Raw genomic sequence first — 26,965 nt, forward strand, 5'->3', positions numbered from 1 at the left:
CACCAGCCACCTCTCCCCTCCATATTCCCTGAGATGCCTCCTCCAGGTGAGGATAACACACACACACAGTTACAGAAATAACAAAAGTGCTGCCTAATTGCTATTCAGCTGTTGCTAACTAGAAAGTGTAATGGTTGAGTTGTGCCTTGCCTTACTACCCCTCCTTGGGAGTGCTAATTGTTCCTGCTTGTTTGTCTTCCACTGCCTAGTTCTAGAACTGTAGGATTGCTTCTATTAGCAAGAAAAATTAGTGTTGCATAAGAGAGTAGTCAGCAAGATGGTTCAAACTGGCCAACAGATTCAGAAGCCAAGTTTGAAAAATTAGTGTCAATGAGGACAGTGCAGTGGGTAGGTAGATTATATGAATCAAGGAAAGCAGGATTTAAAAAAAAGCCTGGACAGTAAATCATTATGTTCTTACTGACCTAGGAAGATACAGGCATGTTAGTGTATTGCTAAGAGATAGAATAGGGTAGTGCATCAGCCGTTCCATAGGAGCTGCTTGTGTGAACTAAGGAATGGGTGTGAACTTGCTTAAGAGCACGTGGCCAGTGTAGTGTAGTTGTATGTTATAGGATTCCGTATATTTTGTTGTGTATTCTGGCATATCGACTCTTCTAGGGGGGATACTGGACAAGGTAGACCATATTTAATGGTTTTCTTAGGTAATTTGATGTTTCCAGATTGATTTAACTTCTGGCTTTCAAATTTCTTCTGTTTGTAGAAAATAACAATATCACTTATGAAGTCTGAAACGTGTATTTTTCTTTTCTGTTCTTTCCCTGCCAGGAGCTGTTTGAAGCATTTGAATGCACCCTGAACAAGCACACTGCTGACAGGAAAAGGAGAGATGGCTGTTCTCACAGATTCAGTTTGGATGTTGTTTCAGCTCTCCGGAAGCTTTTGTTACGGGCTCCGCAGAGGGCACAAGCCCTGCTGGAGTTCTTCCAGGAGGAACAAGGGACACGCGGCTCCTCACTCCAACAATATTGTTCTCTACAAAACATCTTTGTTGAATTTCTTCGCGACTCCTTGAAATCTCTGCAGAGGCTTCAGTGCGGTTCTGAGATTTCAGAAGTAGATCAAAGAGAACTAGTAGATACTATTTATTCTGCTCTCAGTATGGTGACTTTTGAGGTGGAGCATCAGACTGATGAAGTACGACACCTGTTCAGGGAGCTCTTGGATGTATGCTGGGCTGAGGGAAGCCTGCTGAGGGAGGAGAAGCTCCTAAGCTGTATGCTTAGGAAACAGAGCCACGGCCTGTTAAACCTATATAGCAGTGTTCTCATAGAAAGAACAAGAGAAAAATTTCTGGTGTCAAAATCAACAGGAAAAGGTTTGTTTTACCTTTTTGTTTGTTTGTTTGTTTTCATTTCTTGTTTAACAAACCTGGTTAGGCATTAGACAGGTAAGTTGTCAAGGAATTGGGCAATTCTTTTGGTAAGAGGTACCTTAACAAGCCATAGAGTCTTGTAAAAGGTGATGCTAAAATGACGAAAAGCAAGGGTCTGGCATAGGAAAACCACGCTGCTTATGTTTCTGTGGTCTTTGCTGCCTTTTTGTGTGAACGTTTCCTTTATCACCCCTTACTGTGCTTTATTTTAATCCGCTCAGTGTTTTTCCTGCTGAAGGTCTTGCTTGTAACTGGAAATTGACTTTTCACGTGTATGTAAAATTCTTACTGGTTCAGCTCCAGCTCAGAGTCATCAGTATTGGAGGATGTTTTACTTCAGGCCAATTCATTTCCTTTCACTCACAGGGTTTGCTGAAAGGAAGTTCAGGCTGGTGTGGTGTGGCAGCCTGCCATTTCTGGTAGTAATCACAGTTAGGGCTTCCTCATGGGGTAGAGAAGTGGAGATGTGAACGCATTTGCTCTTACTGGGAATAGCTGAATTTTCAGTTGGTACAGATCTGAGAAGTTCCTGTTCTGGACAAGTCTTTGCTAGGCCCTGTAAAGCAGCACAGTGTCTCAGCACAGAAGTGAGAATTCATGCAACATCCAGATAAGATGAGAATGAGGGGAGAAAGAAATGCAGTGTGACCTGAGCTAATGCAAACAACCCATGCACTGAACAGGCTTCCGCTAGGTTAACAACTGTCCGGTTTCCTATCTGTCCTCTTTCTTTTCTACCACATTTTTTTGCTTGGCTTTGTCATTATCCAGTAACAATATCTGAGAGTCTGAACTGTTAATATATAACAACTCGTTAGTATTCAAGGAAATGCTGAGGATTTCTCAGTTTAAATTAACAACAACCTTCTTTCAAAGGTACCCCTCTGCATTGTAAGGTAATCTGATAATGTTTTTTAGGTTCATCGGAGCAGCTGGATACAGAGCGAGCCATGATGAACTTGTTCTCAGATCCCAAGGAGGTTGCTTCCTGGAAGACTGCATATTTCTACTGCTTGAGCAGCAGCAAGCACTTTCTGGAACAGATTCTGGTATGGCCATAAAACCATTAAGAGGGAATCCCAGTGGTAGCTGAAGTCAGTCCTTGTATTGACCATATCTTGGTGATGCACAGAGGCTTTTTTATTTAGATAATACTTACGAGGATCAATGACTTTTAGGAACAAGAAGATAACTACTGATAACTCCCCTACTTCTAGCTGTATGATGAACTTAAAGCATTTGATGTGATTTTTTGAAAAGCTCACCTGCATGACGACTGAAGATTAGATCTTTAGGACTTGAGAAGTGCTATGTTCTACTTGCACTTTTGGTGAATGTGTCTGTTGATTTACCCCGTGGCCTTGAACTGGTTGCTTTGGTTTTTTGATGCTCGTAGCTGGGGCTGTTGATATTCAGGAATTGGCAAGGTGAAATTTAGTGGTTTAAAGAGCTTGAAGTTCTGGCAAAAGATATTCTGGTGTGATTTAAATTATTTGAATGTATCTACATGGAAAAAATAGAATCCAGGTAGGTGGTCACTGATTTAATGTGACTTTAAGTTTTTGAGGTTGAACGTAATTCCGTTTCTCGACAACCTGCTCAGTCAAGTTTCTTATATAATGCCCTTGGCATAGACATATTCCATAGAAAGATCCTAATGGTAATCTAGTGAAGGATTGTGAGGTGGTTCTATAGGAAACATTTGAAATCATGGTTTTCTTTCCTCGTTTTTACTGAAGAGTAATGTGATGGCTTGTAAAATACAAGTTTAGGAAAATTCCAGATACAGTGCTTCACCATTTTAGTGAAACTAATGTTGAAATGTCTCCTCACTCATATAACCTGCCAAGCAGGCATTATGAATCTTTGCATTTTGGAAAGATAAATGTTTCTCGTTTTGTTTTCTAGGTGACAGCATTAACTTTACTGAAAAGAGAAGACTTCTCAGGCCTGAGCAGCTTATTGCGGAGAGAATTCAACCCCCTTAGCCGCCTCTTGGTATTGCTAGGATGGACTCACTGTCAAAGCTTGGAATCGGCAAAAGCATTGCTATGGACTCTTCACAAAACTCAGGTAGCCAGCAGAAAGCAAGTGGCGATGTCCTGGTCTGTATCCAGTAAATACAATTTGTTTGCTTAGGTTGTTAGTTCCTGACTTTTTTTTTCTTTTTCTGGTTTGCCAGAAGAAAAAGCTACAACCTCAAATTGTGAGAACCTGAATCACGATTTTTCTTTAAACAAAGATATAAAACAGGGAGTTTCCAGTGAGCATTTTAATCTTTCTCAAAAGAGAACTTAAACTAAGATGTCAGTTTGGCGTAGATAACGGCATTGAACACTTGCCTTTCTTCTTACTCCTCAGCCATGATGCGAATATGATTTTGCAGGTGATTGTGAAAGTTCATCTTACGTGAGCTGTTCAGCCCTTCGCTGTTAACGGAAGAGAGAAAATTTCAGTAGCAGTCTATGACTAATTTTGAAAAGAGCCAGGGGATGTTTGATCAATGTCATTTTGCTCAGTGGATAGTGATTAACACGTTAGTTGTGACTAGAATTAAGTAACTGGGGAGCTTGGAAACTTCCCAGAGCCATTCTCAAAGTAGGGTGATCAATCATAGGAGCTGTGACTGAAAGATCCACTTTATTTGGGAGGAGTCTTCCTCTTCAAAGAAGAGTGTTGGTTCTAACTCTGGGCATGTAGTTGTAGCTCAGATGATGTCTGCCTACAGGCAAGTGGCTTGAACGACAGATGTGGTGAGACAGGGAGCCCTGTGCTGCTGGATCCTTGGGGCAGATCTAGTCTAGTATTGCCTTAAGCAAGTTACCATGTAATGTCTGTTCAGTAGCCTCTGCAAAGTGGAAGTCTCGGATCTAGTTTTAACAGGCAGGCATCGTAGTAGAAGAGCACATGGAAAGGAGAAGTGTCTGCTACCCAGTATATCATCTGTTCTGCTATGTAGTTAGTTCTAGAAGTTAAAGTCTGTTTTAAAAATCATGAGTTTTGTTTTTGAAAGCTAACCTTGAAAAGGGATGTAGACACCTTTCCATGATTTGTAGATGGAATGGAGGCTGATTTCGATGCTCCTTCATAATAGATCATCTTTTGCTGCCTTTGTAATAGAACTGGGAATTTTCTGTACTTGAAAGTTATCCCTGGGATTAACTAGTCTTGTGAACACCACATCTGTGGCATAGGCTTGGTTCTGCTGTTTGACAAGAGGATTTGTTGTAAAGGGATTCTTTCGTTTGTCTTTCCATTTAGAATCTGTGCAATGATTCGGTACTAAAAGATTTCTGCGATGGGCTCTGGGCTCAAGTGGAAGTTCTTGAATGGTGCATACAGCAAAACAGGTAAAATAGAAGAACTCTTTCCAAACGATCTTGGAAAAGCTGCCTATTAGTCAATTTATGTATGCAAATAGAAATTGTACTCTTTTCTGTGAATTTTGGCAAATAATCTCCTCGTGACTGCTTATCACAAGCTCTTAAAAGTGTGTCATGGGCATTACTTACACTACTTGTTTTACTTTAAATGCTGTAGTTTTGTTGAATCTGAATTAGAGGGGGGATATATCTTAAACCATGGCTGAAAGACCTAAATCTGTGCGCCACCTCTTTGTTTGTTCTCTTGCAGTATTACTATCCCAAGGAAGGTTCTTTTGCAACACTTGCACAGTCTAGATTGCCACACTGCAGTGTATTCTCTCCATCACCTCACTAATCTTCTTACACTGAATGAAGAGGATGTTATTGAGCTGCTTCAAAAAGTTCCTGCTAGAGACCAACAGTTGCAGGGTAAATGCGTAGGATAATGAGAACACAGGAAAACCCCTGAGCAGCACATACTTGATGTATCAGTATTTCTGCCAGGAAGAGTCTGTTCTTTTGACCTAATTCTGTGAATAGGGAAGATACTGTTTATCAGTTCTTTTGTGGGAGAAAACTAGAGAGCATGTGGAAATTACTTTAGAATTCTTTTGGAGACTAAATTGTCTCCAAAGGAGTTGTGAGATCTCTTTTGATCTTGCAAGGCTAGACCTCTGAAAGAGTCTTTTAAAGTCTCTATCAAGACTTTGCACGTGCTCAGAATGTATTCATACTTCTTACCAGTTTGTTTCAGAAAAGGCATTTAATGGTCTTCCTCTTGTTGCTTTAAACTGAATTAATTCTAAAACTGTCTGATGTGTTGTTCACTGTCACTTACATATTGTATAACACCCTTAGCTGGATCAGTAAGTGTATATTTTGGATTTCAGCTATCTGTGCGCTTCAATTTAAAACCAACGAGCAAAACCAAATGAAACTGGCAATATCTTATACTGTAACATCTTCACTTTGAAAAGATACAAAATGGTGGTGGTTGGTTGTTTTTTTTTTCCCTTTTAATATTAAATCTTAGTAAATCTACTTTAATGTTAAAATCCATAAGGCTTAACTACAGTCTGTCTTTACATCACTCTTTCCTTGTTTCTCTCATTTCCCATGTTCCAGGTTGGTGCCTAAAATTACTTGAGATTACCAGGCACATTAGTTCACTGAGAAGTGGCTGTTCTTGTACGCTTGTTTGATTGCAGCTTATTCTTTTCTGTCAAAAATCTTTCAACAACAGGAAGAGGCAGACCTGTCAGATCTTCTGGGGGCTGCATGACTAGCAAATAAGCTACAGTGTGGTTTCTCTTCTTTTTTTCAGATCACTTTAATTTACGGAACTAGTTAACGGCAGACAATTTCTCCCTCTCTTTTTAGTAAAATTCAGATAATTCTATAAACGCAGTTTAATAGAATCTCCTTTAAAATTATGTATTTTGAAATTTAAAGAGAGGATTGTAGTCATGAAGTTTAGATTTGTCTGGCTTGATAGTGCTAACAGGCATTTTTCTCTCCTCACCCCTCTCTCTTTCCCTTCTTCCTCTTTTAACGCACATCTGTTAGCTGCAGTAGTGAAACTGAAGTAGTGAGACCATTTGACAGCTGTATGCAGGCACCCTTCAGATCATAGAATCATCAAATGGTGTGGGTTGGAAGGGACCTTAAAGATCACCCAGTTCCAACCCTGCTGCCATGGGCAGGAGACCTCCCACTAGACCAGGTTGCCCAAAGCCCCATCCAGCCTGGCCTTGAGCACCTCCAGGGATGGGGCATCCACAGCTTCTCTGGTAACCTGTTCCAGTGCCTCACCACCCTCATAGTGAAGGATTTCCTCCTAAGGTCTAATCTAAATCTGCCCTCTTTTAGTTTAAAGACATTACTTTGTGTCCTATCACTACACTCCCTGATAGAGACCCTCTGTTCTCCAGATTAGCGCATAAGACGAGTTTGTGTGTGATCAGTCTCAGTAACAAAAGAAATTTCTGCGTGAGTTACTGAATTCAAGAATATGATGTTAGTACTTCTGGGATAGGAAAGGCAAGTGCTTATAGTTGCAGGCTATTTTTTCAGTATAGTTGCGAGGAGAAGGGCTGGTTTAGATACAGATACTGACTTGGATGGAGTGCGTCTGTGTCTTTCTATGTGGCAGGCAAAAATGTATTAAATTTGCATTTGATTACCAGTGTATGTCTTAACAGCATGTCCACCTAGCATCTTGCTTTTCATAGACCTGTGTCTATCAGACCTGTGGCTTTGCCTGCCTGAAGTCCTCTTATGACAGTGATGTTGGGAGGTTTTCAGGTGCTCCATAACAGTGGAGATCTGCTGGTGCATTGTAGCATTGCTCTGTCCCGGTGGGTTCTGAGAAGGACTCGTACTTGGGTGTTTTCTCAGTTCTGCCTGCTGTCTATATGATGTTTTCCACCACTGCTGCTATTTAGAATTGCAGTGCTAGGGAATAATGGGTTTTAAGCTGTTTGAGCGCTAAGGGCTTTGTCTTGGCTGTTCTGTAGTTTTCAGAAGAGTTCAGGCTGATGTTTTCATTTGAAACTGTGCTTAAGCCTTGTGGAGAGCAGTACTGAAACGTTTTTTTAGGTAATGCTGTTCAGTCTCAGCTTTTGAATGGGGATGTTACCAGTACATCAAACCAGTCTCTAGTTAAAATGCTTTGTGAATGCTTCCTCTGCGTTGACAGTAGGCAGAAGTGCAATTTATCCCCTGTATAAGAATGGAAGATAGTGGATTCTAGCACTAATGTAACGCATGGTGGTTTGATTCATCTAAAGCCAGCAGAACAGAAAATATGACTGTGTATTATGTTCCTGGGTGAAGGGCATGATGATGTGACTTCTACATTGTTTACAGCTTTGTTCTGCTGTAGTTAGAAGGGACCATGCCTCTGGCATGTGACAGTGACACCTCATTTTCTCCAAAAAAGAAAAAGAGGAAAGGAGGGGGTGTAGTACTTTTCTAAGATGCACGTCAGAACTGTGCGAAGACAACTATGGGACTGTGCTTTTTTGTTTAATCAATGGCAGGTTATGTGAGGTAAATATGGCCAGACATTGTGGATAGAATCAAAACGCAACATCTGTTTATTAGTACGGATTTGAGAAGTGGTGGCACTCTGATCTCGCCACAGTTGCAGCCAGTCTCACTGTCTCTCTGCTTGTCTGTTGTGTGATAGAACGCAAAATTCTTAAATGTTGGAACCAGACAGGATTCCTTCTGTGTTGTAAATGCAGCAGTGCAGCTTAACCACTTACTTCTAATGAGACTTATAATGAACAGATTTTGATCATTCTATGCTGTAGCCAAGTCCTGCAACACAAACTTGCAGAAAATTTCCTTTTCAGAAAGGTTTGTTTTTTTTTAAATGCTGATAAATAGCAGTGAGGTAGAGGAAAGGTGGGAGGGAAGTGGCACTGGGGAATAAAGTCCAGGAAAGAGTTGCTGTGTGGGAACTGCAGAAAAAAAATTCTTTTTTTTTTTTAACTTCCTATGCCCTCACCAACCTTGTTTTCCTCCACAGCAGCACCGCTCCCTAACACCCTAAGTCAGCAACGCAACCTGGCGCTCTTTCGAGCGTTTTGTGCTATGAAGTATGCTATCTATGCTCTCTGTGTGAATTCACATAAGCATTCCCAGTGCAAAGATTGCATATGCAGCCTTCTTGGTGATAGCCCTGAAGACGCAACTTCTGCAGAACCAGCAGGTGATTGGCTTGCTTTCTCAGGTTCAGTAGCTTGTGCTTCTCCATTTGCTGAGTTCTGAATTATCACTTAGGAGTACAGATTATCTTTCTATTCGGTGGGCTGTGGCTGCTTTGCAAACGAGTGTAATGGCATTTCTGTGACGTGCTGTTATCTCTAGCAATGATAGATATGGATAGAACAAGGGTCTGTGTTCTGAAACATTTGAGGTAATTGGATTAAAACATAATGCAAAAAGAAAATTGTATTAGATACAGGATGTTTCTGGCGGGGATAGTTTTGTAAGAGCTTGTGATTTCCCAGAAAATCAGTTTCCCAAAACCTGTGTGTTGTTTTTGTGTGTTTGTTGTTTTTTTTCAGCTAAAATGGGTGTAATCTGAGTTTGCATGTTGTTGGAAATGCTGATTGGTACAGCTGAGATTGAGGAGGCACACTGTCTTTTTAAAAAGTGTAAAATATTGAACGTATATGTACTTCATGTGTGGAGGAATGATGGGCTTTGAGCTATTGGGCAGTTGCACCTTCAAGAATTTCCTTAGAGGTCAAAGACAGGAAGAACGAATTCCTGGGAAGTGTTGTAAGCGTTCTTTATTTTTGTTTTTACATGTACAGATTACTCCTCAGTCTTTCCTCAGTACCTTGCGAAGTGTCACCAGTTCTTAAAGAGTGTTCCTGCTCCTTTGCGCCTGGAGGTTCTGGAGAACATCTTCTCCTTGCTTTTTGTTTCTTACAGTGACCTCCATAGTGAGAATTTTCTACCTGAGGACTATGCAGAAGATGATGATCTTGATAAAAAGAGTTGTACAGTGGGCGTAGAAAGCGGTATCAGTAGGCGGTCTTCTGCCTCTGAAAGTCCACAGCACCTAATAAAGGTTGAAAAGAAGTTAGAGAGTCATCTGTTAGCTGCTCAGACAGTCCACTCAGATCCCCGAGATCTTACTGACTCAGAGTTGCGTAGCAAAAGCTGTGAGGCCTCTAGGCTGAGCTATCTGGATCTAAAACACTTCACCAGTGGTGTCACTGGATTTTTAGTGGATGATGTAGCCATGGATGCCTTCCTCACGTTGCTCCTCAACCAGCTGGAAGAAATTCAGAGTTCTCTCCCATGGGACTCCAGTAATGTGCTTCGTGAAGAGCTGGAGCTTGTTGAGTGCTTGAACCTTTCTGCGAGCAGAGATGGCTTTGGAAGTCGTGTGTCACAGTTTTCCAAATACCTTTCTGAAGCTCACTGGCGATACAAGGTGGTGATGAGCAACAGAAATGCAGGTAGGCTTTGTATTTGGCACTTTCAGTTAACTGTGTTTGTGGGCTGTCCAGCTATTTGGTAATGTGTTTTTTTTAATGTGTTCTTTTACAGAACATCAGCTTGCATCTTCCCGCAGATACAGCTCTTCAATTAGGTCCAACAGCTTTAAGAAGCGAAGCAGATCTCAAAGGTACAAAACAGGTGAGTTGAGAAAGTGACTCGGAGAAAATGTCTCTGAATTGCAGGTCGTTTTGCTGAGCTTACAGCTGAATGCAATTAGACTTGAGCAAGGAGAGGTTAGAGATGAGCAGAGAGAGGTTAATTTATTAGATTTATTTTCTCTAGTTTTCTAACTAGTTTGAAGTGTCTTAACTCCAGTTCCACTCTGATTGGGTTGCTTCCCTGAAGCTCACCTGCACAACTAAAAGATATGTTGTTTTAAATTCAGATAAGAAAATAAATTCTTTAATACATATTCTGAGGAGGGCAGAGGAGAACCTTGCAATGACGGGACCAATTCTTCCCTTCCTCCACTATATCCAATGACTGTTTGCTATATTTTCATTCATACTGCAATCATATCTAGGGTACAAATTCACAGGAACCTTTGACTTGAAGGTTCGCTGACAGCTGTAAGAGAAAGCTTGGTTCCTCCTCATGCTTTTTTTATTTAGCCTTTAAAATGTATGTCTGGTTTGGGAGTCAGATGTTTAGAAATAAGAAGCTTTAAAGTATCTGTCATCCATCACTGGGCCACCCCAAAATAGTCTCTTGCCTAGCATTTTCTTCAGATTAGCAGTTTTTGCGTTTATCGTAGACATCACTGGTATCTCTGTTGTGAGATGCTTCTCAAGATCTCTTGCAGTTGCCTAAACAGTTGTTTGCAATAAATTTAAATTACCTTGTCTAGACAAAGTGCATTTCACGTGCTGATTTTGATTTGTTTCCATTTTAGATGGGAAAGAGGGAACTTTCAGTCCATCATTGGAAAGTACAAGTAGCGAGCTAAGCACCAGTACCTCAGGTATTCAGCCACAAAAGTACTGCTCCTTTGTCTTGTTGATGTGCAATGATGAAATACTCGTCTGACTGGTCAAAGTAAATTACTGCTCTGTGCAGGACAGAATTAGAACTTTTCAATTTCAGAGCTCCCATTTTTGGCTGACTTTTTCTAATTAGAATACTATATGTCTCTTCTGGAATAGGAAAACTTTTTCCTTGGTATTTTTGGCTTGCAGGAAACAGTATGAAACATAGCGATGTGCATACCGTCAAAAAAGCTAATAGATTAGCAGTAATGTAACTGAAAAGAAGCTTAGGCATACCGATTTGATATTAATAGGTCCAGTACTTAAGACTCCTTCCTTTATCCATACTGAACCAGTGCCTTAGCATTGCATCTGCATTATATAGCTGCTGAAGGGTTACGTCTGCATGAGATGCAAACTGAAGGTTCTGACCAAACAGGGAAATAAATCTTACAAGAATTTTGAACAAGGTGTTTATGTTGTCCTCTTTATCCTGAAACTTCCATGCAATTCTGCACCTATATTTTTGTGTTATATATGTGAAGTGCCCTTACCTCTTAGATGGCTGTTACCAGGTGAAATGTTTTTCTGTAATAGCATACTGATTAATTCTCTTGTCTTACAGAGGGAAGTACCAGTAATGTGTCTGGCTCAAGTAATTTGGAAAGTAGGGTGAGACCACAGCAGCAAAACCCCCTAATTCCTATGATGCTTTCCCCACCAGAATCACTATTAGTTTCTTGTGTTTTGAGAGGAAACTTTGTAGAAGCCCATCAGGTAAGTGAGTTGCATGTATTTTGTGCAAATTAAAATCTAATTTGATATTGGTATTTGAGGTTATGATGGCTGATGAAGTTCCTGCTCCTTCTGCGTTAGCAAGCACAGGCTGAAGCATCTTCATTCCAAGTGAAGGGGTCCCTACAGCAGTAGAAGCAAGCGAAAGGAGCAAAGATACTCCTATCGTGCCAAGGATTCTGGTTTTTTTATCCTGTTGTATAAAAATGCCTCGTCTAAGCCAATGTTCTCAAAGCATGAAAATGTTTGATCGGAGCTGGCCAAGCTGAGTCTTTCAGCAAAACGAATAATGTGAGGAACTCATGTGAAACCACATGAGGAAGCTTTAATCAGTGAATCAAAATCATGACTGTCTGCTACTTTTAAACTCAGTAGGAACACGAAAATGTATTCCTTACCCAAAATGGAGCCAAAGTGATGAACGCATTTATTTGAAGGTGGTACATTTTGAGGGTAAAATTCACAGTACTGAAAATAGGCAGAGAGACTTGAAACTGACAACCTGCACATCTGTAGCTCTTTATTCTCTCACGGCTACCTTTCTGTGTGTGGCTTTTGGGCTGATAGTCTGAAAAACATCTTGAAGTGTATCAGCAATTGCATCTTTCACAAAAAGCAGCGACCTTGCTGAGTTTCAGATAGCAATATTGAAGCAGTTGATACAGTTTCAGTCATTGCGCTAGCAGCAGGCTGCTGCTCAGTTCCTTAGTTCTGTTTGATGTCAAGTAGGCCACTTCATATTTTCCCTACTTAAAGGATCAAGAAGCATTTGGTTTGTTTTGTTACTCTGAATTTCAGTATTGCTAATGATAACAAATTCAAGCTTGGTTTGCATTCTCTTGTTGGTTGGCTATCAGGAATTTGTATAGCTCTGCTCATTTATTGTCTTTAAATCTCTAGAAGATATTCCTTGCTGAATAAGAGTTTGTTTAAAATAGCAAGTCAGGCCTCTGAAATAAACTAAATTTCCCTTGCAACGTAGTAAATTGAAATCATGTCATTATGAAGGATAGAGGAAATGAAAGTTAATTCAACTCCATTCTTACAGCAAATAATAGCTGAACGTTAAAAAAAAAAGCTGAAAATGTCTTTAAGGCCCCGTTTTTTACACTTTCAGGGAAAAAAAGGGACTATTTTAGCCTGCTTTTAGTGCATGTTTTTCAGATAAAGCATCTGTTTTATTCCCTCATTTCCTTTAAAAATCCCTAAAGCTCTTTGACCTTTGAAAACTTCTTTTGACGCACTCTGTAATTACATTTATTGTTATTTTTGAAAGGTGGCTTTGATGTTTAATCTTGATACTTCACCTTGCTATGGCGAATTGGTTTTCATGGAGCGCTACCAAGAGGCGGTACGAGAAATGGCCAGAGTGGAGAACAATATTGAGAATCAAGCATCAGATGGCACTGGAGGCATCAGGAAATCTGGCAGTGGCCGTTCAACGTTGCAAGCTATTGGGAATGCAGCAGCAGCTGGTAAGGACCACGTTTTTAGAGTCCCTCTGAAAAAATATGTGGCAGAAATGGAAAACAGGAGAAAACAATTTGGATACTGTCAGAATGAGTGCAGTAATTGTTCAGAAGTGTAAGTGGTTCTTCTTTGACAGAGAAGATAAGAATGCTTGAATTTACTGTTGATGCCCAATTTGTTTTATCCATTCTGTAATAAATGCTTTGTAAAGCAGGTCACCTATTGAATTGTTTTCTTAAAGGATTGGAGAATAATTATTGATGCCAGGATCTGAGATAAATATCCTGTTTAATTAGCGATTGTGTTTTTTGCTGACTTATGTAGGTATGGTATTTTATTCCATCTCGGATGTTACTGATAAATTGCTTGCAACTTCTGGAAGTCTTGCCCCTACTCTCCAAGAAAATTTCTGGATCAACAACATCCAGCTGGAGCATACTGATCCTCTCCGGGAAGTCCTTGAGGACCTCAGTCCTTCAGCAATGGCAGCATTTGACCTAGCTTGTACTCAGTGCCATCTGTGGAAGACGTGCAAACAGCTTTTGGAAACAGCAGAAAGAAGACTTTTCAACAGCCTTGAAACTCGGGGTAGGCTTTTGATTTTTGTAGAAAATGCCCTTGTATAATATAATGTTCGTGCTAACACCTGAGTCTTAATGAAATCTCATTTTGTGCTTTTTGTATTAGGAATGGAAAAAGGAAAAACTTTTATTTTGTGTCTTTGTCCCATGACTTTTTCAGGCCACCGACCTGACTTTGTTTTACTGCACTCAGAAGGTTTAAAGGGTTTCCCAGCAGTTCTTCAGCAATTAAGCAAAATTCTCAATTACTCATGCACATCACAAGGGCAGTCCAAGTCAGGTAGTATGCTTTACTGCTATGCTTTTTTGTTGGAATGTGCTTATTTCAAATTCTTGCCTTCTGTTGCAATGGAAAATTTAAGTTTTTTTCATTTCTTAGCTTAGTACTTTAAAAAGGCGGGGGGGGACAAGGGGAACAAAAAAACACTCAACCTCAGTTCTGAATAAACTGAATCACTCTGAATTTGGCAAACTAGTGATATTACAATACAGTTTTAGTTCTGTGGGCATTTTTCTGTGCAAACATAGTTCCGTATTTGTTATAGCTGGTATTTCTCTCTCCTTCTTTGTAGAGATCTCAGATGAGAAAATGGGCAGTTATTTTCGATGCAGTATAGTAGACTTTCTTCAAGCTTGCTATCCTGCCTTGACTGAAGAAAGCATTACTAATGAGATTGTTTTATCACAACATCTGGATCAAATCCTAAAAGCACTGACGCACGTTGAACGTTCTGTGGGTGAGTTATTTTTTTTGTGGTCATGAAGACTGACAAATGGATCTAGACTTTTTGCTTTGTCCCATCCTGAAAAATATAAATCTAGGAGTAATGCTCTTTGACTTGTACATGAAAAATACGTATTTTAAATTCATAAATGCAAAGTATAAAATCGGTCTGTATTTCCTATAATCCAAGCAGTCGTCTTCAGAGCTAAACCAGAGCTTGCCAGAGAAGAAAGGAAAATGTAAATGAGTACATTTGAGGTTACTTGTGCTATTTTTCTTCAATCGTAACAAAGAATTCTTTAAATATATTTTGCCCTGACAGTTTATAGTTAATCGGGTGTATTCTTACTATTGCTTTCTCCTTAGCTTTTACAAAAAGTAGATAAATTTGTAAAACTATTGTAACATAATATACCTTCCAATTTTCATAAAGCTATTAAAAATGGGTCATCCTTTTCTAAAGGAGTCTTCCAGAGTTGCGTTTTCTCTGCCTTTTCTCAAAGAGCTCTTTGTTTTATAGTATGGGATCTTTTGTTATGTCTTCTTTTCTGCGTTCATCAAACTTCTAAATGGCATGTGGGTGTTTATAAAACATTTAAAGATGTGAGTTTAATGAGCAATTTGTTAGGAGAGCTCTAAAGACCAAATGTTTTAGGGCATAGGAACTGGTCAACAGCTGTGTTTTGGAATAAGCTTATCTGTTAATGACACATAATTAGATATATTTAGGCTTTTCTAAGCTGCCAGATGCAAGGTTACCAACTTAGATGAACCATGGTTGTTAATGTTAAAGCATTTCTCTCACTTTGTTTTTTGTCTCAACCTTCCCCTCCACCCGCTGCCTTTGTCATTTAACACTGACTTGACTCTTGGATCTGTGTTTCTTCTTTTAAACCAGACTCTAAAGGGAGCTTGCTTGGCACCTTGGTGGAACAGGCATCTCTGAAACCTGTGGAACTGGAGAAGCACCTAGTTTGGAATCAAACACAGCTCCTGCTGAGAACTCTTGACCAACATCTCCAACCCATGTCAGAAAGCAACATGAAGACAAACTTTGTGAAGATCTTCTTTGACTATGTTACTACATTGGTTGCTGTTGTGTTACGAAGTCTGAATACGGAGCTAGGTATGGGGTTTCTGTCTGACAGCCTGAGTATAGGTGAAGATAGCCAGGCTGTGTAGTCTCTCTGACTTTAAGAAGTAACCATTTTAAAATGTCTCCCTTGTAAACAGGCCTGCAACCTCTGTGTAGTTCAGATCATTTAATTTCTATTATTGCACTGCCTTTTTTAGTTTCTTGACACCCAGGCCACCAACAGCTAAGATAAAAGTAGCTGATGGCAGTGGGTAAATCAGAACAGTAATGTTAACTGCTGACCCAGATTACGCACTTTGTTGAAACAAAGCAAATGACTCCTGACATCCCGAAATTCTGATCACTACCCTGCAGGCAAGGATAACTCTTGCATCCAGTGGATAGGTATGCTGTGTGCTTTTCATCTCCCTTAGTCATAACCAGTGCCCTTCTGCTCCGTAGGGATAGGAAGAGAGTGTGCAGACAGCTGCACAGAGGTAACCAGGAAGAATTTTTCTTACAGAATTGGCTGATGATAGTGGTATGTGAAAAGAAACTCATGACCAGCATATAAAGCTGTCAGAAGAACAGAATCGTTCACTGATAGGAGAAAGTTTTTCTTTTAATTGTCTCTAATTGAGCTGTGATAATATAGAATACCAGAGTACTGCTTTCAGAGAATACCTCGTCAAGAGGATAACAATTAATTTTCAGATATGCTGATTCAGCTCAGAACACTACCATGCTAACTGTAACCTCTGTATGGACATGAGTCAGTCCTCAATGACTAATTGCCAAAGCCGAAATATGTGCGATATTTAAAGGCTGAGTGAATTTCTGGGGAACTCTCTTATACTAAAAGATGAAAGGGAAATGGTAAACTTAGGAGAATATGTTTACTCAGCATAACTTAGTAGTGCATGGAAAGGTATTTCAGCAATACTCTCCAGGTTTTCAGTGCTTTTGTAAAAGCAGCTTTATTTCTGTGAATTCCAGTCTGTAGTTGCTGACTTTAACTCAAACAGGACATGGACTCACCAATCTTTATCCAGAGACTCCTCAGAAACCAAGACTGCACATTTTCTGTCTCACCACAAATACATGTTTTGGTTAAAGTATGTAGTAAAGTTGCTAAATTGTTTGAACCTAGATCTCTCTTAAAAGCCAAAGACTCTCCACTCTGCCTGTTTTGGTAATATGTCCATTAAAATGTGAGCCAGTGGTGCCAGGTCTGAGAGGAGCATTGTAATCACACGTGCCTTGCAGTTTACTCTGCGTTTTACCTCACTCATGTGAGCATGGACTTTTTGTGAACTTAGGCCAAGAGATTTCAGGCTCAGGCTCCTAAAATCTGTGTTCCTAATGCAAGACTTGGCCAGTCTATTCAGCTGATGTGTTTGTGTTGTAGTAAATATTCTGTCTCGCTCTGATTTATTTTTTTTAAAGACTTATCCTCAGAAGTGAAAGTGGGGAATCCTTTCATACTGTTACAGCAGAGTCCATCTCAGCTACTCTCCCAGCTCTTGTTTGAAAGACAGGTTCAACCTGACAGGTTGGTGCTTTTCAGATATGCTTCTCTGGGTGGTTTTGGATCTCAGCTAAGATTGAAATCTTATCTGGCTACTTAGCACAGGCAGTACAGCCTCTGTTTGCTATCTCCCACTAGTAGGTCACTTAATGCTGCAAGAGTTGGTGTCTAGGGAGAGCTTAGTATTTTCTCTACTATCACAAAGATTTTTACTAGGGAAAGCTACAGCTCCATATTTTTGACAGTTACCGTTTGTTGTGAAGAGAGAACCTTTATGGAGATTTTTTAAATCGAGTGTAGTATAGTTCAGAACACTGGACTTGCAGCTTAAAAGAACAGCAAAATAAAATATACCAGTAATGCTTCTTAAGAAGGCAGCTGGGCATGGCTCTTGCCCTGGTAAAACTGGGTAATCTAAGCTCCTTCCATCACAAACAACTAAATCAGGCTGTCTGATTTGACAAAGAAGTTCTTAAATTAAAAAAAAAAAAAAAAAGCACTAATAGTGAACTGTTATTAGTATGACTTGTACCTGAATACAACAATGTATGAGTCGTAAGTTCAATAATTTCTTTAAAGGAATGGCAACATAAGCAGTGAATTGTCAATGTTATGCTGTATAAATTTTCTCATACTGAGTGAATATAAGATTTGTACTCTTCTCATGTGAGGAGTATGAGGTGTTTGTGCTCACAAAGCATTTGGAATGTTTCTGAAAATCTGTAATTGTGAAGTACTGTTTATGTGTGTTGGGTAAGCTGGTTCTGTTTTCAATCCTGCAGGCTTGCTTCACTCTTGGCTAAAGAAGAGTTGAACTTGAATGTGCAGCAAGTTATTGTTAACTGTTGCTGTGAACCACTGTCCTTGTGCAGCGCAAGGCAAACCAGCCAGGCAAAGTCGCTTCTGACAACCATCAGCAACCTAGCGCATCAGTGTGCCTGCCACTGCCTGCCGGATGTTGAAATACCTACCCCCAGTCCTGCAGTGGCCTCTGAGGACATCTACACTCAGGCCCCATCCTCTGTGACTGACTTGAGCCAGAACACACTCACTGCCTCCTCCCTGGACTTCCTGAAGTCTCAGTCAAAATTAACAGCCACAGTGGCATGTCTAAGTGCATCTAATATACAGAAAATTTCCAAATCGAGTTTATCTTGGATGGAATTTCGAGGCAGACGGGAGGCGCCCTTAGGTTTGGAACAGATTTCCAGGGAGTGTGAGGCATTGTTGAAGGAGTTCCCCATACTGGAACAATTCCTGCTCGCAATGTTTGAGCCACTTCAGAATCAGCAAGAGGAAGGCGTCAGCTTGGCTAGCGCCTTCTCTGGCAAGACATACATATCTTTGGTTCTCCTAGGACTGCATTCCACCACAGCCGTTAAGGTATTAATGGAAGTCTTTGAACAAGCACTTGCTGCAAAGGATTGGGTCAGAGCTCTGAAGGTCTTGGATTTGTACAGTCAGGATGTGGAGGAGTTGGACAACATTAAGGATGTTGTGCTGAGCTGTGCAACTGCTGAAGGTAAGAAAGATGAAGTCAGGTGTTCCTTTGCATTCCTCTGCCTTCTGCCCTTTTCGTATTATGTGAAGAATACAGCCTGAAACAGGAGGTGGGAACTAAGGTAGTGGTCCATGAGCAAATCCAAAGACAGAAACAGATCTCTTCCCTTCTATCATCCTAAATTTGCTTTCTCTGATAGTGTAGTTCCTGTTTTGCTAATTTGCAAATCCTGACAGTAAACTTACACAAAACTTTTTTAGTACAAGAGAACTGGAATGTATCATGAGTGTTACTTGTATGTGAAGAGCTAGGTATGTCAGAAGACATAGTATTGTTAATGGAACATCTCTTACAGCAGTGTCATTGTCATACATGGATGATGTATCCCATGAAAAGAGAGGCCTTTTAGGAGTCTAAGGATAGCAAGTGTCCCATACTGACTTTGGTTGCTTCCTGAGAATCTGATGCTTGGCATGAGTCTAGTATAGGTTTTTCAGCTACGTTCTGTTTGTTTTGGTGGTACCATCCAGTGCAGATGAGGGTGTGTTGTGGTGGTGTTTTTTTTTTTTTTTTTTTAAATCTTTCTAAAATACAGAAACTGAGTTTTATCTGGTGGTTTGTTTTCTCTGCAGGTAAGGATGGTTGGCAGTACTTGTTCCCAGTAAAAAATGCAACATTGAGAAGTATGCTGGCCCTGCGCTGCCTGGACAAATGGCCACTTGATGCCTGTTTGGAAATACTAGCTTATTGCATTTCTGATTTGGGCAAAACTGATGAACTAAAAGCCAACTTGCAGAGCAGGAAGAAAGAACTTCAGGTTTATCAAAAGGTACAAAGCCATTACTTCAGTAACCAGTAAAATGAAACAGGCAGGAGGGAGAAAATATGCTTGCACTTCAAAAAAAAAAAAAAAAAAATTGGCCGTTGGTTCTTTTTTGATTGTAGTATATTTTCAAGTCTTTCATTCCAAAAACACATCATGTGTTTTCAGTACTGTAGTATCCAATTAACACACTCTTCTACCCTTTATAACTTTCCCATTCTCCTATGAGAGTTCAGGTCTGCAAATAAGATTAGACATAAACTTTTGTGCATGCCACTTTTTTTTTTACAAATAATTTGTTTTTCCATTCTGTATCAATGCTAGGACTTTTTGGAAGTTTTCCATTGCAATTCATGATTTTATCTGCCTGGGAGGCGTAGATATATCCAGGTATAGTGTAGAGGACTGCTGGTCCAATAAGCAGATCTGTATTGCAGGCAGTTTTTCTAACTGCAGGGGAGTTTAGATACCCAAGTTAAGTCAGACTAGCTGGCCTGCAATTCAGCGCAGACTGAAAAGGCAGATGGAGTGTAAAAGAGGAATAAATCCCTGCTGAACTCTGTATGGTGGTGATTCTCCTAACTGATGATTGTCTCACTTGTTAGCACCAGCAACGTCTGCAGTATACAGTATACGTTTACTCTTTCATCCATAATTACTGCCATGTAGTCTTCTAGAAACCTTCCCTTACAAACCTGCTTTGCAGCTTTGCAGAGCCATTTGTAGATTAACACCTTAGAAAGATCGCATAGTCTTTTTTTGGGGGTGGAAGTGCATTACATCATCCTGGTAGAGGGCTAAAGATAAATGTGGATCTCCTTTTAGACTTTTTTTTTGTACGAAGTATCTCTTGGTGTGGGCAGCTCAGCTGTTTTTCTGGACTTGATTTTTGTAGATAAAACTTTTGTGTGCTACAGTAATATTAAACTTTTTCAGATTTTGAATTTGCAAAACGAACCTCTGTGGAATGACTGGCAAGATCTGAAAAAAGCCTGCACTGATGATCCCCAGACCATCATGAATATCATTCTGAAGGCAAAGGTTAGGCATTGGCATGTGGACACGTTAAACATTGAGTGGATAAATTTGTTGAACTAGCTTTTTAAAACAGCAGTCAGCAGATATTAATACCTTGAGAGGAAGGATTCTTTTACTCAATTCTATGCTGCAGAAACAAATACAAGTATGTGCTTAATGTCAACACTTAAATGTAATTAATAATCCTTTAACTCTTATTCTGAGGTACAACCTACTCTTTTCTCTTAAAACTTTGAAGACTTTAATGGTATGACTTTTGGTGTAATACAGGCTTGATTATTATGTAAGCACTAATGCTGTAAATCTGGTTGGCTTGAAAAGTATCTCTAGAAAGTCAGTGTGCTTACTGTGAGGTGAGAAACTATTCTCAGTACAGGTTGCAACTGGCAAACTGGGTGTCATCTCTTTCCCCTTGTCATTTTCCTTTTTTATGTTTGCATGAGGGGAGAAGAGTCTAAGCTACAGAATTTCTTGAAGCTGATCAGAAGTTTGGGAGAAACTGCTGTATCAAATGGTAGACGGTTGTTTTTTGGTTTGGTTTCATTAGTGTTTTTTAATTGTTTTGTCTTATTCTTTAGGATTATGAGTTGTGTGAGGAATGGGGGCACTTATATCCTGTCCCAAGAGAAGACTTAATCAACCTTCACCGTGAGCACCTTCTCCACTTACTGGAGACAGGTGACATGGAAAAAGCACTGCAGGTAACAGCAAGACTCTTTCAGCCTTACATCTCAAGGTTGAATAAGTTGAGAACAAGGTATCCAAACTGTTGTCGCTGTCATTTACTCACATCACATGGATATTTGAGATATTTCAGTATCATCAGAAACGTGTTTTGTCTGCATATCACGTTTCGGCAAATTGTTTTGTAGTTACTAGGTCATAGAAAATTGTTTTATTTGGCATTTTTGTGGCCTTTTTGCTTCTTCGTTTAAGGAATGCTATTTGTTTAGATATGCTTTCAGGACCCTGCCTCTCACCTGGTCCACTTAAATGAAAATATAGCTTTGCAATCCAGTTGTTGGGCCAAGAACTTTAAATGTCTTTACAACTATTTTAATTAAATGGAAATACAAGCCACCTTTTATTTGAAAAATAATAATGAAGCACTTTTGTGCTGCTTAAGCAGAAGAATCAGAAGTGCAAGTAGTAAGATGAATTAGTCAGTTGTGCTTTGGTGCCCGAATTACCCAAGTGTGAATTCTTCTGGTTTTAATAATTAAGAGCTGTCGCTAATAACAGAGTAAAATAAGATGCAGGCTCTTTCAGACCACATAGTTTTAAAATCAAAGAGAAAAACTTAAGTGAGGAACGAGATATAAGATGCAGAATTAAAAGGTCTCCGCCTTGCTTCTAGAATACTTTAAAAGTTATTTTGATTATGAAATGGAGCAAATAGGCAATAAGTAGGCAAATGGATGATCTAAATAACCATTACATACATAGGACACTTGTGGAGGTTAATTTGCTTGTTGGACCATTGTAGGACAGCAATCTGTTATTCACTGACTGATATGAAGAATCCTCTGCAGGAATGCAGTAGGGATTTATTGTATTTCATATGTTTCTAGCTTTTGCAAAGAATAGAAGACCCTGGTATTTGCCTTGCAATCAGTGAGCAGTCCCTTGACCAGCATCCCAGCTTGGCAGCATCTCACTTCTTAGCTGATTACCTCACAAATCACTTCTACAAGAATCTGACGACAGCACGCCGTAATGAAATCCAGGCACTCTATATGGGATCAAAAGTGAGTAAAACTCCTTCATTGTAGGATTAACAGCAATATATAACTATAGAAGTACCTGCCTGTAGGTTTTTATCAAGCATTCTCAACCTATCAGGCTCAAGATCCTTAGTCTCAGGATCCAAAATAAGGTTAATGATGGCTTAAAACTTCTTTCCTTTCTCCATCTCGGCATTTCCTGCATCCTGAGGTGAATGTAGCTCCCAACGTAAACAGAGCATTCTTATTTCACTCTTAGTTGTGAGGAGTGGGGGACCATGTGGACTAAATGAGAGAAAAAAAATTGGGGTGTCTATCAGTACAGTTGCTATCTCTGTCCTGGTGAAAAAGAAAGCATCCTCAATTTATTCTCTGTGGCAGAAATGCCAGGCCTCCTTCCTGTGTAGTAATACAAATGTAAATTATGTTAAAAATGTGCCCACAGATATAGTGGGCTTTGATACTTTTCATGGCATGTTTCTCCTGGGTGCCCTGCAAAGGTAGACAGTATCGCTCCAGTTTCTGTATGGCCATTGCCCTTACAGAAGCCATGTAGGTTCTGTGCTTACCCTGGAAACAGATGTATTAACCAATAGATTACTTTAGTCAAATGTATCATAGGTGAACAACATGGAGGGCTTCCTGTAACTTACAGTTTGCTGCAGGACTACAAATGGCAGTTTGCTCCAGTGTTTTGCACAACATTAACTTGTTTCTTTATTTGTCCCTTTTGAAGGCACGATTTGCAGAGCCCATATTAACTGGTCATTTTTAGGAGAATTGCTCATATTTTCTCCTCATGTTTCCTGAAATGGTGTAAAGATAAGGATTGGGATAATGTTTTTTTCGTAGCCTTATTTTAACAAGAGAATGTGCTCTACTCTGCTACAACGTATCTGTCACAGGGTCACAAAATGCTTTCTAGTTTTCAGATGCCTCTGAAATAAGGCAGTGTTTGGAATGTGAAAGCAGAAGCTAAGTAACTTCTGCAAATTCGTATGTTAATTCTGTCACAGAGCTATGAATAGGCCCAAGAAGTCCCAACTCCATTTTTTAGCCTCTGCATGTTATTCCATTCCCTGTGTAAGCTGCTCAGACAGTTTATTGTCTTTAATCTCACAGCAAGGCAGATTTGGAGGCACATAATTTTAACTGTTTCTTGTTGTTTCACAGGTGTTGCTGACTCTACCTGAGCTCTCCCGTGTTAACTACTTCCACCTCTCCTCCAGGCCACTGCTTATGCTGGAACAGCTGCTCATGAATATGAAAGTGGACTGGGTAGCTGTGGCTGTGCAGACACTGCTCCAGCTCTTAGGTGGACATGAAGTTGGCTTCACTGTAGAAGACGTTGACAGTTTGCTCTCAAAGTATGCAGAAAAAGCCCTCGACTTCCCCTATGCATTAAAAGAAAAGCGATCAGGTGACTGTCCATTAGAATTTTCCGTTTGGGAAAGAAGGGCAAATTTTCCCCCAGAATTGTTTTACTAAGTATGCCATAACATTTTTAGATGTATGCCTCAGTTTCCCTCTAGCCCAGAATATGTTCTTGCCTTTCTTGTAAGCATATGTACTCAAAGACCAACAGCTCCAAAACTTTCTCACTTTTCTCTTTTGCTCCTTTTTAGGGTCTTTTTTTCTTATTCAATACTGATCGATTTTATTTCATTTGTTTAATGTGAAGCCACTGACAACTTCAGCAGTTCTAAAACTTGCACTCAACCACGTCTTTCCCCTAAACCAAATGAGACTTTGGGGGGGGAAATGAGTGTACTCTTCCCTCCTCCTAGACTCCTGTTCCTTTTTTTTTTTTTTTTACTGGTTCTATTTAACATTCTTGGCACAGCTCTCTTTTCTGGTTAGTCAGTCAGTTCTCATCTGTGTTGTCATCAGTTCTGCATCTGGCTCTGTGCCTGAGGGTTTTGTAACTGGAACGGCAGAGGGTGCTCCAGGGCAAGCCCAGTGGTATTGTCTCACTGCATTGGAAGTGCATGATGTGCTTGCCTGTCTGTATTTGTCTACCTGTTCCTACATACGTGGTACTAGCTTGCTTTATAGCAGTTTCAAAATGTTGATACCATTTCATAATTTAAAGACACAGCTCTCAAGGCATCAGACTTCATCCATCTCTTCCTGCCAAATGACCTATAACTTTGCAAGTATGTTCCTTCTGCTGCAATGTGAAACAGTATTTGCAATGAGTACCTTGTGTCAACTGATTGTTCTCACATGTGATACTTTTTCTCTGCTGGATTATTCCTGTGCCTGTCAGTAGTCCACTGCTTTAAGGATCCCTTTCTCTGTGTTTTATATAGTCTCGCGTGAATCATTGTGAGCTAATTTTCTTAAAAGATAGTAGTTTGTAATTACACAGCTAATCCTGTTTGTACTAACATTGTTACATACTCCTGTGAATGGATTCCTGTAACGTTTGTTAAAACAAGTAGATGTATAAACAATATTGTTCTCTGATTTTTCACTCTGCCCTAGATTCTGTGATACGTATCCAAGAAAATCTCAGTCAAATACTAGAGTGTGAAGCAACGTCTAAATCAGGATCATCAGAACTGTCTCCTGCCAGTTTTACTGGTAAGGGTAAGATCTCTATGCCATTTTCTTTCAACTTGTTCTTTTTATCCCTTATCTATGTTTGAAGTGCGTACCACCACTGCATAGTAACTTAGGTCTCTGTATTGGTGATTTGGGCCCAGTTAAAAGAAGATGTGAAGGAGAAGAGGAAGGGCATAGTTTTATTTCGTTTTCTGGTAGATATCTACAGAATGTCTGAAGAGTCAGCACACACATCCATTTCAGGCACTGCAGGGGGAAAAAAAAAGCAAGTCTGAACAGAGCACAGAAAACTGGATTACATCTGCAGGAAGAAAAAGGTTTATCTCTTTGTCACAGCTAGGTTGTAAGTGGATTAATGGTGCTGCAGGTTAATCTTCCTGTGTCTTGATTTCTGTGCTATCTTTGGATATATAGGCAGAGCTTTTCTGGAAGCCCACTCACTGTAGTGGTACTTCCTGTTCTTTTCTCAGTATCTTTTTTTTTCTTCTCAATTTTAACTTTGGTTTTACAGTAGAAATCTCATCCTTTTTCTTGTCTGTTTTCTTCTTTCTTTCAGTCCTTTAATTAATTTTTTTTCTAGGATCCCTTTTGCAACCTGAGGGAATAGCACACCTTGTTATTGTCTGAGAGGGCTCCACTCACAGTCCTCAAATACAAATAAATAGAAACAATAATTTAATCCAAAACAAGAATATTTGTGGCTTAAAAACAACCACAAATTCTTTTGTAGAGTCCATTCTGCATCTAATGCAAGAGATGCACGCTTCAGAAGATATATATTATGAGAGATGCGTAGTGTGTGCTCTCAGGAAAGGGCATCCGCAGACCAAATAGATATAGCAAAGGGTATCCGCAGACCTCCAAGGCTGGTGATTCTCAGCGAGTGGTGGGCCTGTGCTATCCTGATCTCCTGTTCAGGGCTCTGAACTATTATCTGGTTCTCTATCCTGAGCTGGTGATTCTGCTTGCACTGCATACGTGAGGTGACAGCGTGTCTTGGATTTGGCTGTGTAGCTCTTCAGATTCTCATCTAGTGGTCAGCTTAATATCTATATGTTGTTACAAAACCTGAGTGAATTGTCCTCTAATGTTCCTTTGCAATCCAGCATCTACTTGAATGAGTTAGCTTTACTGGAATGGAGTTTTTTTCTTTAGTTTAGTATCCATATACGTAGAAGGTGGCTTGTAGGGCTGGGATGAGCTGTTGAACTTTTTAGTTAGCCTGAAGTGTAACTGGCTCACATCATATAAACCAAGAGTCTATCTACTGCTATAAATTTGATTCAATTAATATTTCTTTGGCAAAGTCAAAGAAGCTAAAGGCCGAAGACTTAAACTTCTGCCTCTTTGAATTGATTTTACCAACAGTAGGTTTTAAAGCAGACCAGACAGGGAGGCATATGCTGTTGCTAGCAATGCCATACCTCTCCTGAGATAATAAAGAAAATTCTTAGTCTTCAGGAATGTCAACACTAGGTATCCTTAAGGTTCTATTTTACGCTATACCACTTATTTGGTATTCGTATTCCTGAGTGTTTTTTTCCCTCCTCCTCCAAGTCTCTGCTTATGATACAAGCATAGATGTTGAAGTTATCTTATACTTCTCTAATTGTTGTGGTAAAGATCTAGTAATAACTAAGTACTCTTGCTCATTAGCATTGAAGTATTAGAAGCTGACAATCTTAGTTTTAGCTTATAGCATTTATACTCCTTACACAATGTTACTCTGCTATGCCTAGGTGAAAGATAATGGTAGTCTTGTGAGTCTCAGTAAGTCTGTAGTGTTTTCTAGTATTCAAGACTCCATTAAACAGCTTAAATCCCTTTCCGTGTTTGTCTTGTCCTGGCTTTTTTTAAGGTGTAACAATGTCTGCAAGTCCCAGAGAAAGAAGTTTGCAGCAAAATTTGTTTCCTCAGGAATTTGTGCCACCTGAAAAGCCACCTCCAAAGCAAGAATGGATACCCGATGACACTGAAACGATATGTATGGTTTGCAAATCTGAACGCTTCACTATGGTAAGGAGCAAAAATTAGAACTGTGACCTTAATGTCAACAGTTGCTTGTAATATGTTTCTTAAAAGCCCTTAGCTACTTTAGCAAGTTTGCCTACATCACTGTAGGCTTGACAAGATTGCTAGTCCATTGATTTTTAACCATTAATTTCTATTTAGTGTAGCTGAGGAGACAGGCAGCAGTTACCTGGTTTCACTGTGAAGTGAAAAAGATTAATTTTGATTTTTGCAGGTGTGCTGGCAGTCTTGCCTTATATTGCTTAGAAGCAGTACTGTTTCCTCAAAATGCCTGTTGCTTTTGAATTTGGAAGTGACTAAGGTAGTGTCAGAAAAAGAGTCTACAGCTTCTGATTTTTCCAGGAAGCAATCTAAGT

The 26,965-nt window shown here is 39.8% G+C and overlaps 1 protein-coding gene across 2 annotated transcripts in view; it reads left to right on the forward strand.

The window, feature by feature from the left end:
* The window catches only part of ZFYVE26 (zinc finger FYVE-type containing 26), a 48,806-nt gene that overhangs the window by 4,244 nt on the left and 17,597 nt on the right, over positions 1-26,965 (forward strand). For both annotated transcript variants that reach the window (XM_050711264.1, XM_035540014.2), the window contains exons 5-28: positions 790-1,339; positions 2,315-2,445; positions 3,305-3,469; positions 4,658-4,746; positions 5,030-5,190; positions 8,297-8,479; positions 9,090-9,743; positions 9,835-9,924; positions 10,679-10,747; positions 11,377-11,528; positions 12,823-13,021; positions 13,341-13,604; positions 13,758-13,877; positions 14,170-14,334; positions 15,220-15,447; positions 16,843-16,948; positions 17,707-18,446; positions 19,058-19,254; positions 20,185-20,289; positions 20,865-20,987; positions 21,858-22,034; positions 23,184-23,430; positions 24,498-24,602; positions 26,437-26,594. In XM_050711264.1, coding sequence (XP_050567221.1) covers positions 790-1,339; positions 2,315-2,445; positions 3,305-3,469; positions 4,658-4,746; positions 5,030-5,190; positions 8,297-8,479; positions 9,090-9,743; positions 9,835-9,924; positions 10,679-10,747; positions 11,377-11,528; positions 12,823-13,021; positions 13,341-13,604; positions 13,758-13,877; positions 14,170-14,334; positions 15,220-15,447; positions 16,843-16,948; positions 17,707-18,446; positions 19,058-19,254; positions 20,185-20,289; positions 20,865-20,987; positions 21,858-22,034; positions 23,184-23,430; positions 24,498-24,602; positions 26,437-26,594 — 5,178 coding nt within the window. The remainder of the gene's footprint in view (positions 1-789; positions 1,340-2,314; positions 2,446-3,304; positions 3,470-4,657; positions 4,747-5,029; positions 5,191-8,296; positions 8,480-9,089; positions 9,744-9,834; positions 9,925-10,678; positions 10,748-11,376; positions 11,529-12,822; positions 13,022-13,340; positions 13,605-13,757; positions 13,878-14,169; positions 14,335-15,219; positions 15,448-16,842; positions 16,949-17,706; positions 18,447-19,057; positions 19,255-20,184; positions 20,290-20,864; positions 20,988-21,857; positions 22,035-23,183; positions 23,431-24,497; positions 24,603-26,436; positions 26,595-26,965) is intronic.

The sequence above is a fragment of the Cygnus atratus genome, chromosome 5 (genome assembly GCF_013377495.2).
Source record: "Cygnus atratus isolate AKBS03 ecotype Queensland, Australia chromosome 5, CAtr_DNAZoo_HiC_assembly, whole genome shotgun sequence".
In the NCBI taxonomy this organism is placed as follows: domain Eukaryota; kingdom Metazoa; phylum Chordata; class Aves; order Anseriformes; family Anatidae; genus Cygnus; species Cygnus atratus.